This window comes from Aphanomyces astaci (genome assembly GCF_000520075.1).
Source record: "Aphanomyces astaci strain APO3 unplaced genomic scaffold supercont1.4, whole genome shotgun sequence".
Lineage (NCBI taxonomy): Eukaryota > Oomycota > Saprolegniomycetes > Saprolegniales > Verrucalvaceae > Aphanomyces > Aphanomyces astaci.
The window spans coordinates 8,753-20,346 of record NW_009798267.1 but is presented as its reverse complement, the minus strand read 5'-3'; the positions used below and the strand labels follow the sequence as shown (position 1 = coordinate 20,346).

General features: G+C 49.3%; 3 protein-coding genes across 3 annotated transcripts; all 3 read right to left on the bottom strand.

Moving 5' to 3' along the window:
- Positions 1-2,258: 2,258 nt before the first annotated feature.
- H257_02240 (hypothetical protein) lies at positions 2,259-4,187 on the bottom strand (the record flags this gene model as incomplete). Its single annotated transcript, XM_009825791.1, has 3 exons — positions 2,259-2,960; positions 3,287-3,847; positions 3,906-4,187. The coding sequence occupies 3 exons, from the start codon at positions 4,185-4,187 to the stop codon at positions 2,259-2,261; spliced, it is 1,545 nt and encodes a 514-aa protein (XP_009824093.1).
- A 99-nt stretch (positions 4,188-4,286) lies between these two features.
- Positions 4,287-6,852, bottom strand: H257_02239 (hypothetical protein; the record flags this gene model as incomplete). Its single annotated transcript, XM_009825790.1, has 5 exons — positions 4,287-4,695; positions 4,762-4,887; positions 5,030-5,964; positions 6,009-6,103; positions 6,165-6,852. 5 exons carry the CDS (start codon positions 6,850-6,852, stop codon positions 4,287-4,289), a joined length of 2,253 nt encoding a protein of 750 aa, XP_009824092.1.
- A 77-nt stretch (positions 6,853-6,929) lies between these two features.
- On the bottom strand, positions 6,930-9,466 carry H257_02238 (hypothetical protein; the record flags this gene model as incomplete). The annotated part of the gene is made up of 2 exons (XM_009825789.1): positions 6,930-7,261; positions 7,315-9,466. 2 exons carry the CDS (start codon positions 9,464-9,466, stop codon positions 6,930-6,932), a joined length of 2,484 nt encoding a protein of 827 aa, XP_009824091.1.
- Between the last annotated feature and the right edge of the window lie 2,128 nt (positions 9,467-11,594).

Sequence of the window (11,594 nt, the reverse complement as noted above, 5' to 3'; positions counted from 1 at the left end):
CTGGAGGCGTTTTCGGCGCGGGTCAGGGCCCTGGTGCTGGAGCACGACATTGACTTAGTCTACAATGCCGACCAAACGGGTGTGAACTACGAGTACCTACCGACAAAGACGCTCAACATGGCTGGCGACAAGACCGTTTGGGTCAAGTGCGGTGGGAAGACCAAGGAGCGCGTGACGGCAATGCTGCTGGCGGACTCGAACGGCACCAAGCTCCCCCTGTTCCTGGTGCTTCGCACGGCCAAGTCGAAAGTCGAAGCCGTCGTCAAGGAGAACTTGACCCAACGCCATGGGTTTGGCAAGACGGTGTGGCAGAGCGTCGAGCCTATGCAAGGACAGAACAACAGTCAGATCTACGGCAACCCGACGGCTTGGTGGAACTCCACCATTTCGTTGGCCTTCCTGAAGTTCCACTTTGGGCAGCGTGCCGACCGCGCCACCAAGAAGGTCCTCTTGCTCTGGGACGACTTCTCCGCGCACTTCACGGACGACGTCGTGGCCTACGCAAAAGAGATCAATGTCCTGCTGGAGCGAATCCCACCAAGATACACGTGGATCTGCCAACCTGCCGACGTCGCGTGGAACCGCCCGCTGAAGTGCCGTCTGCGGCAGAATTGGCTTGACCTAATCCGACGTCAGTTGAGAACAGCAAAAGAACGTGGGCGGACCTTCAAGCTCCAGCCACCGTCGAGGGCGACAGTTGTGGGTTGGATCGCGGACGCGTGGGATGACCTGCCTAGCACCACGATTGTCAATGGGTTTAGAAAGTGCTGCTTAGTCGATGGTGAACCTGTAGAGGAAGTGGTGTCGGGTGGTGTTGTGGACGACACGGTTCTGTCGGAACTGATGACTGCGAGCTCCATTGAGGAGACCATTGACCCTGACGGCGACATTTGCAACGGCGACGACAGTGTTGGTGATGGAACGGATGCATTTGAATAAATTTTATAAATAACGAATGTTTTGTATGACGACTTTGTATTCTTATTCACGTCGATCTCTCTTCTTGTCTATTTCCTGTGAAACTGAATTTCCGTGGTAATATAATGTTTTTTGCAATTTTAGGCTTGGTGTAGGACTACTTTGTATTTGTATGTCCGGAACGAAAGCCAAAATCACCTTGTAATTCACATCGTATCCGTATTCGGATACGGCATATCACTGTCCGACTCGTATTACACTATACGGTATCGCCAAATCCCTCTATCGATTTCGTATGGCAGAGCATCCTGTTTTGAATGTTACTTCACTTGGTTAACGTAAACTAGTACTACGTACTACGTACTGCACGTATACTGACAGAATACTACGTAGTACTATTCAACTGCACACATCTTGAATGATTATTATGACATATTTTTAATTAGTACATTCACTGTGAATATGTTGAGATAGCTTAATGTGACGCATCTTGAACAGGTACGTTGAACTTGATTAAAGTATGCATTGATGAGGTCATTTTGACGGTTATCTCATTTCGTTTGTAACGCCTCGGGCTGTAGCTGCAGGTTGCATCTACATGGAATTGTAGCTACAATGTCATACTGTAACTACAACAGTAACCTGTAACTGCAAGATCTTAGCTAAATTGATGTGTAGCTACAACCTCCTAGCTACCACACTGATGAGTACATACAAGGTCGTAGCTACATTAAAATGTAGTCAGGATTTTGTTTGTAACGCTTGGGGATGTAGCTGCACGATCGCAGCTACATGGAATTGTAGCTACAATGTCATAGCTGCAACAGCACATGTAGCAGCAAGATCACAGCAACATTGATGTGCTACTACAACGTCCTAGATATCACACTAAGGAGTACATGCATGATCGTAGGTATCACCATGGGCTTTCGCTCAAACATAATCGAAATCATCGCCGTGATCGCCTGAAATCTTTACCCCAACGCAGAGGCGACTGCGAATGAAACAACTTGTGCGCTTATGAGAGAGAACCTTTATATTCCATCGACACTAATGTTGGATTGTCTAAAACGTTATTCACTTATTTGGACCAAACGGTCTTGTTATCGGTCTTGTTATCACATTTTCCTTGGAGACAATATACACCACTTTTGAAAGTGCACTTGTCGTATACGCATATGCTAGAATTCGAGACTTACAGGGGTATGAAGCGAAAGTCTGCTTAGGAAAGTTCACAATACGTCCTTTTTCTAGTCTTCATTATTTTTCGCATGCAATATCTACTTATTTTTATAGGGTTTCTCGTTGTTTTCTTGTGTACCATCTACATCTATGCAAAGTTAAGGCCGGGGCGCCAATGGCAGGAAGTGAGCAATGCAGTTGAGGATGTGCAATCGCCACACTGCCATGTCGTCATGCTCAAAAGGGCCAGTGCTGTAGGTCTGAATGAATTGCTTTGCAGCAATACAAACGAAGACTCCGCAATCGTAGCCGTTATGTTGTTGGGGTCCAGGAATCTCCATGCCGTGTAATTGACCTTGACGCCCATCCAGGGTATCGACAAAGCGTTGCAAGGTCGTCAGGACTGTCGGACGGGGGCTGTGCAACGAGTCGTAGAAGCCGTAACGCTGGTGGGTAAAATCGAGAATACCAAGCATCCAGTGACCAGGAACAAAGATGGGAAAGATCACACATTGCGTTTGCGCGCCGTAGGATGACCTTCCTAAGATTCGGGTGGCTTGTTCGAGACTTGGATCGTTCGTCATGCTCTCGAAGAAGTGACTGTTCAAAAAGGCATATCTTGGCGTAAACTGTACCAGGCTTGCCATGAAAACGTTGATCACGTCCTCACCAATCCAGGCATCAAGCGAAAGAAGCGATTCCAAGTTGAAATCGCGAGTCCGGGCCAACGAAACGTAACTCAATCTCTCCACGCAAGGCAGGTCTGGGAGCGCCCGACGCTTCGCTTTGCCTTTGTTTCGAGGAGGCGGAGAACTCAACGACAACGTTTCAAGGGCGTCGTCGATGGAGGTGCTGTGGTTCTGCAATGATGCTTGTGAGAACAATTCCTCGATACACCCACCCGAGCCCTTCGAACTTGAGCGACACAAATCAGGCGGAGTTGATGGAGTCGCAGGAAGCACGGTGCATGGTGAACTTCGTTGCATCAGCCCCAAAACACTTCAAATGGGCTCTTCTCCATGCGATCCAATACACTCCGCTTTAGTTGAGCCATTCAAAGCATGTTTGTTGCGGGAGTGCTCTCCATAATATCCACCACACAGAGCTTGCGTTTGGCCAGTGGAGCGACTGCATCTGAGGCTGGTAGAGTTGTTTTCAAGGCGTTGAAATCACTGGAGTTGAATACGGCAGTGTTTTCGTTGCGGGACAGATAGACCGCAAACAGTTTCTCGAGCCTCAAGTTCTCTGCAATCGTGTCGCTGCTCGGCTGAAAGTACCGAATGCGCTCATTCGTGATCGGCTTCAGTGCTGAAAACCCATCACGCTTGGTCAATCGGGAGATGGCGATGTTTCCTTGTTGGCACGTGTTGACAACCTTGTTGAACTTGGAGCCACGTGCTTTCCAATCCGCAACAACAAGGGATTCCATTGTCTCGCCTTGGATCTTGTAGATTGTCGAAGCAATTGCGTTGACAAACGGCAACTGCTGCAAGTTGAGCTTCAGTGTTCGTTTTGAACCACCAGGGCCAGGCGTCAACGTAACCTCAGTTGATCCCTGAGGCTTGAACTTGAACACGGGGTACACGTCAGCTGGCAGAGAGTCGTGCAATCCATCTCGAGGCAGCACGTCAAAGTTCTTTGGACGTGTCACTCGAACAAACACAACTGCGGGTGGACTGTTGGGTATCAACACCTTCAGCTTCGATCCAGCGTCTTCAACGAGCTTGAACTTTGTCGTTTGGTTGAACTGAACGGAGTGCAATGTCCCAAACGTTCCATTTGCAATCCCGTGATGAGGGTAACACCATTGGCTTACCCGGGATCAAATCAATGAACGGGGCCATGTTGCCGAGCATTGTGTCGGGAAGGGACATTATGTCAGATATGTCTGTTGACGACAACCCGTTCAATCGACCGTTTAAGTTGGCCACAACTCGAATGGGGTAGTGGTTCCGTGGAAGCTTCGTAGACAATGCGGCAGTGTATGCGTTGATGATTGCTTGTCTTGTTCGGTTGTCGGGGGTAGTGTACGTTGTACATCGTTGACTTGGAGGAGCTGAAGGAGTGCTGACATTAGGTGACGCCATGCTCTTCAAAACCAAACCATCCGAGAGAATGCGGCTGTTCAGGATGTCAACAAGCTCTTGTCTCCATTCGCCTTTTCGTGCCAGGCTAACATATCGCCCCTACTCGGGATCCTGGGAGAATTGGACGTTTTCATTCAACACCACAACATCCTTGAACGACCGCCACAAATGGAAGCCCGTGTCTTCGTAGAGATCGAACTTCAAGTCCTCTTGATACGCAGACAGTGGTGTATACAACGGTTTTCCACCAACAGGGGGCATTTGGAAGAAATCACCAGCCAAAACGACGTTGATTCCACCGAAGGGCAAGTCCAGCTTCGTCCGTGCACGAAGTGCCTCGTCGAGTCGAACCAACTGTTGTTTGTTCATCATGGACATTTCGTCCACCAGGAGTAGCTTGAGATCTTCCGTGTAGCCAGGTACGCCTTTCTCGTCGGCTTCTTTCGCCTCGTGAACAGTGCTCGGGGTCAAGTTGTGCATACCAAACTCCGTTGATTGAGACGGCGGCCTTGCCAGTCATTGCGGTTTTGGCAATGCTGAATGGTCTCTTCCACGAGTTACAAAACGCTTGCACAGCAGCGATGACATGCGACTTTCCAGTACCCCCTTCACCGTGCAGAACCATTCGTAGTTGTATGGCGCTCGTTGCAGTGGCGACACTTCGTGGGTCGTGATCTCCATTATCTTCAAGTTGCCATCGCTGCAATAGAGCACGTGCAATACACGTGAAGCTCAAGTGTTGGCGCATACGAAGGCCAAAAGCACTCAAAACAACACCGATGTGGGCGTAATCGGGCAAAGCTTGAGGTACTTTGCCCCTCCCAACCAGGTTGCCAGTGTACAACATCGTTGATGGCTCCAATGCACCCGGAACGTTGGCTTGGACCAGCGTTTGAATCTCGCTAGGCGGATCTGTACACCAAGCCACCGATGCCTCGCTGCTTTCTTCAACACGGGATTGGTTTTCGAACGTGACAACTCGTTCCACGCGTTTTTTCGACATCCATGTCTTTAGACCTTTGACATCTGACGCAAACTGCTCACGGCAACGAAGTCGCTGGTCCCAAGCACCCAAAATGGACATATAACTTGAGGATGCTGTTGTTGACGCTTCGTCGAGGGACTGACCACCAACCAATGCTGCGATATCCGCATCAATGGGTGTCGTTGTTGGAAACTTGACTTGGTTGCTCATCTCCGACGATGATACTGCTTGATACAATTCCGACGTGGTATCACGTGCATCATCACAGTCCAAGTGGCTGGTTGCTGGATGTCTGCTGGCAACCGGGAGTGCGTTTTCGAAGTCAATGTCATCGAAGTCATCAGGCTCAGTGTGACCATCGTCGTTTTCCATTTGGATGTTCTGTTCTTCCTCTCTGGACGTTCTTGTCTTTGCGGCCTTCTTTCGACCGACATGGTAGTCTTGCATGAAATGGTACATTTCCGCAGAACCAGTGCTCATCGTGGGTTGAAAGGATTCCCACGCTTCATGCCATGTTGAGCCGTGTGGGCACAAATCCGACAACACACGAAATGGTTTGAAAAGTACCAATGCAACTTGGGCGTGGAAATCTCTCTCCTCGGGTTTTAAACAATCCCCAAAGAATGGCACGCGCACACCACCCGTTAGAACGGGAATACGCGCCAAGCGATGTACCCCAATGCACTTCGACTTGTGCAGGGAATGTCGTTCCATGAAGAGTTTATCCGACGATGTACCATCAGCTCGATTCGCGCGAAAGAACTTGGACGTGAACTCAAACCATGAGATGTCCTTGCACATGACATCAGGTCTGTTGATGTAATCTTCTGCTGGACCAACCGGTACGAATACGCTTGATTGTCCAGGTCGCCTTGGTCCAGCAAGTGGTGAAGCATCTTCTTCCTCGTCACTTTCAAGGTCAGAGGAGTCACTTTCCGATCCATCGTTGGAGGATTCGATGTGAGAAGCATCACATTCTCCAAGGTGTGGACGCGTTTTGACCTTGATGTTGGTGGTCACTTCAAGTTGAAATGGAGTGTCGCTGTGTTGGTGCAAGAACTTCAACACGTTTTGACGGATGGACATTTTCTTGTAAAAGTGGCCTGTGTAAGCGCAAGACTCGCGCAACAGGTACAAGGCACACAACGGGCCAGCAACTTCTTGTTTTCTCGTCATGTTGAACATGTGAGACGCCAAGCGACGACGGCACTTGACTTCATCGGACAGGGCCTTTCCACTTTCAGCTGTTGAGAGTTCTCGCTGAATACGCGTGTCAAAAGCAGCCAATGCCAGGGCCGTTCGACATTCAACCTTCTGTTGGTCCTTGGTGGTGTACTTGCAGGCGTAATAGATGCGCTCAGCCATTTCAGCCCCACCGATCATGATTTGAATATCGTGATTGCACTTGAAAGCACGAAGGATGACATCGCTGTATCCATTGATGTACTCTTCGCCGAGCTTCCTCACAAGCAAGATTGCAGACGTCCCAATAAGTCCAACTTCAACTCGGGCCCGAGGGAACAAATATCGCCACATTTGTGCACCCCTTGCGTTGCGGCTTTGTTTGAAGCACGAAGAGCAATGCGACCACCAATGCACCTGCAATGCGGATTCCAACGTAGCAATGACAAATAACACCGTCTCATCGGGTAGTCGGGTCCCATTTGGCCCAAATGGCATACTCGACAGCTGTATATGGGGTCCAGACAAAAAGTGTCTTTATCTGGTGCAACATACGTATTCGACGCTGTGTTGGATTATTCGAGACTTGCTCGCGCACCAGGCAGAAACTCTTGATAGTCGACGTTGGATTCCATGTGGACAGTGCCTGCCAGGTATGTCTGGAAGCTCGCACGCATGTGGTCATGTGTTCGCTCGGGATCATACTTCTTTCCAGCCGTAGACTTCAAGAACGATGCTTCCTCGTCCAAGTACTTGTCGATTGCAGGCTGAGAAAGCTTGGGCAACTCCACATGCCACACTTTAGGCCTCGAATGCAGGAGGGCTTGCCGAACTAAATGCTGGGAGCTGACCATCGTGTTGCAATGTCCACATTTGGCCATAATGGGCTCTTTCGGAAGGACGCCTTCTGAGCGACGAGGTTTTTCGAAGGGTGTCAACGGAGGGTCGAGCGCTTCATACTTGGGATCCGCATGCTCACACTCTTGCAGGGGGTCTGGAGGAGGTCAATGGGCAGTGAATTGGACACAATGCCCTCTGAGTACGTCAGCACCATCGCTTCATAGTTGAGGTCTGCCTGAAATCGGGCCTCGTACTCGGACGTGGAACGTGGAGCACCATGTACCCAAACAAGAAGGTGCAAGTGAAGCGTCCCTCGACCTTGGGTCTCAACCATTCCAAAGTACGCCTTGACATGGCCGAATAGCCCACCAGTCATTCTTGGTCGACCGGTAGACTTGTCGAAACCGACAACGACTTTGATGAACGCCTCGATGCTTCGATCGAAAAGAGTATCGGACGCCATGTTGTCGTTCATCGCCAGTTGTTGCATGGTTGCTTTGTCAGGTATGTGCTTGAGGTACTGCACATCAAAACGCGACTTGACTTGGATGCCTCCTGCCAAATACGCCAAAGTAATTGTTCCGTCCACGTTTGGAGTAGTTTCTTTGTTCGACGTGTGGACATTGAAGTCAGGGACTGCTGGATCTGCGCGCGGCGTTCTTAGGTGGATCTTGCTCTTGATTGATTCCAACACTGCCTTCTCGTTCACAGGCGCCATGTCTGATGCTGTTTGAGTGAACAGGACACTGCGTTCGACGTAAGCACACTCATGCTCGCTTGAACCTTCGTCGGGGTCCCCAGAAAAGCCGTTCACAGCTGCTTGTTCGTTATCCACAGCGCTTGCCTTCTCGTCCACGCCCAACGCCTCATCAATGATGCCGTCAAGTACATCTTCCGCTGGCAAGGATGCAATGAGATCCCCGTCGATGGACACGTCGGCATAAAACCCATTGTAGGACTTGTAGAACTGCAAGACATCCATGATCATGGCTTGCCGAACCAAGTGATACTCCTTCACTTTGACGAGCTGGTCTTTCGTAAAGGGCCCAGCAAGCACAACACGGTACATTGCGTCTCGGTTCAGCTTCAAGGGCAACAACGTAGCAGGAGGACCAGGGACCGCGTCGAACAGGATCAAGTGAGAACGGATCATTCGGTGCTCGCCTCCACGGATGATGCGTGTCTGAGCCACAACACTCACCAGGGAACACATTAACATCTCAGCCCATGTGGCCTTGAAGAGTTCGTCGGGCAGTTCACCAACGAAGAAGTGGTTGGCAATGGCGTGCTTGGGGGGCAAGGGCCATGATTCAACAGGAATCTCCGAGAAATCAGGAAATTCCATTTCTGCCAACGCATCTATGGAACTTCCATGATTGTCTTCGATGGGATCGTCATACAGGCAGGCCCCTTGATCAGCATATGAAATTGCATGTTCGTCGTTGTCATCAAATTCATGGTCGATGTCACGCTCGATTTCCACTGGCTCGCCCGGAAACACGTAATGACGTGGCAGTTCACTTAGCCAAGGCTGAAGGAGGACGGTTTCACACTCCAAGCAAACGTTGAAGTCGACATCCTTCGGATTTTCGATGTTGTTGACGTTGCCAGCATGCGTGATGCCTTTGCGCGAGAACATCAAACCAACAAAGGCAGGATCGATGTCCTTGCAATCGTAAAACGCGACCAACTCACCGCACAACATGGCGTCAGGATTTCGCAAGAGGGCTGCCATGGATTGCAGGATATCCTTATCTTCGGTTGAGTACACATGGACATCAGTTGTAAATGCCAAACGATCGCACACACAGCACAAACATTGATCCATTCCAGAGGGGCCAAGGGCAAATCCCAATTCACCCAGGATTTTGGACTTCATGTCCTTGGAGCATTCATGCAGCAAGGTAGCGTCGTCCAGTGCAGCACATTGCGCTTCCGAGGCAGTTACATCGTTGCTATTGGCTTCTTGAACGCGATGAAGCCCTTGTCGCCGGCGTTCAAGTCGGCTCTTCCGTTCTTCGACGCTTTCAGATATATACAAAGCCTTTCGTTGCGCCTTAAGGTACCCCAAACGACTTGATCGCGCCTCCGCAGTTTGAACTGAGTACTGAGCTTTCAATGCATTCAATCGAACGCCGCGATCTTCAGGTAACTCCAGCTGCCGCTTTGTTTGAAGCTTACTCAAACGGCTCGCGCATTGGTCTGGAGATTCCAGGCTACGCTGAGCTTTAAGTCTGTCCAATCGTGCTCGATGTTGCTCTGGAGATTCCATAAATCGCTTAGGTCTTAAAGTCGCCTGGCATGTTCTTCTGGAGTTTGCATCCCTCGATTTGCTTTTAGTATCTGCAGACGCGTGGCGTGTTTTTGAGCATCTTCCGCGGCTCTTTGGGTCTTGAGGTTCTGTAGGCGCCTCGCGCGCTCCTCGGGAGATTCCATATCTCGCTTTGCCTTGAGATTTTGCAGGCGTCTTGCGTGCTCCTCCGTAGTTCTGCACGTCGCTGTATCTTCAGCTTCATCAGGCGCTGTCGCCGATCATCGGCAAATTCTGTTGACCATTTCTGTGCGCGATGAGCAGCCATGCGAAGCCGATTTAATTCCTTGCGATGGCGCACCTTCTCCTCGTCCAGAATCAGCGATGCATCAACTGTTGTTGCAACCATCGCTGTCTTTAGTTCTATTACAGTTACGCCGGCGACGGATACAATAGAAGCCTATTTAATGTCGTCGTTAACTATTCAATGTAATGATATATGTCAATATTTAGCATTACTTGGATTGAGTTGGATAGGCATGATGCAGCAGGAATCTCTCGCTTCACACATAGTCGGTTACAATACACTACGATCATGAAACGTGTCTACGAATTTCGTTTTGAAATTCTACCAGTACTTCTATTTTTAAAGTTGTGTATAGGAGAATTTGGTGTGTTTGCTTGTAGTATCTGATGGTGGTCATAAACATTCTCGTTGTAAAATGTAAAATCCCCCAGATTCCCACAATATGACTCCGTGACAGATGCGCAAATACATAAAAGAAGCTGAAAACAGCACCTCGTTTGAAGGCTACGTGAACCTCAAGACGGAAAACGACGTTCTCACCCAACAACAGTCGAGTTAACTAACTACCGTAGCCATGAACAGAAACCATCCTCCTCTTCCAGCAGGCGCGTTTACAGTGCGCGGGAACGCCCTTTTGCTGGACCCAACGACTATATACGAGTACGGATCCTCTTGAGCTATACGCACTATGCTTTTGAGCTAATATACAGTAGTTCACTGTAATTCATCCTTCCCACGAATACCTCACGACTCCTTTGTGTTGAAGTGTGTGTATTGTGGAGTTATGCGAATATAAGTTGATAGAATGTGGGCTCAACGACAAGATATGCAAGATAGTGCGCTTTGAACATAGTGGCGAAATCCGCATGAAAAGTAGTGGCCACAGCCACCATTCACGACATTACGACTGGTCATACGGAGCCTAACATGGATGCTTGTCGACTCCCCCTAGGAAGTTGTCTACATACCCCACAGGGTGGCACACCCGGTCTAATACCATTTGATCGCTAATATATACTTCGAAGTACATTTAGGCCTCTGGTTCAAATATGACGACAATCAAATGCATATAAGTTACGTCATCCTTTCATGCCACCACTAAATTCTGACAGATTCAAATTATGATTAACAACACCATACACATGTAGTTACAGGTAGACAACACTACTGAGTGCTTATCTGTAGGTAACGTGAGGAGAGGCCTACAACCAGGCCTCCCCTTGAGCGACCTACCGATGTGGTTCGGGCGTACATAAAAGTGTATCGGGTGCATTATAAGTTCAAGAGTGTCCTGACAGCACCCACCTGCATCGGATCATACAACCGCGGTCCTACACACTGCATTCATGCCTCCTTGGTGGTAACAGTGTTACTCCCGTAATAATTGATGTGATGATACGTTTTGTATGTGTCTAGATGATGGGCTTGAGGGCGGCGACCAAGCGTTTCACGGCAAGGCCGCGTTGTCCACATATACCAGCGTATATTATGGTATGCGAATTTCACTTGGCGGCGCCGCCTCGCAATATATCGTCACTACACTGATTTTGTTGCCAACACAGCTATCGCTGTTGCTGCCAAATCAACAGCTTAATGGGCTCATCGGTACAGAAGCAACAAAATCGAGCATTTAGGTACTACATCCTACAAACACACTACGTGTACGTCAGCTTGCCATTGCTACAAGTGGTGCCGTGAAGCGACGAATATGCATGTCAAGTGCTCGGGCTAACGTGTTAGTGCTACTGTAAAGCTGTTCTGTGTGGAGGGTAGCAGGCGAGTACATGCAACCCTACCCTCTCCATCGCTTCGATCTACGCTTCAAGTCATGTGGAGGCGGGA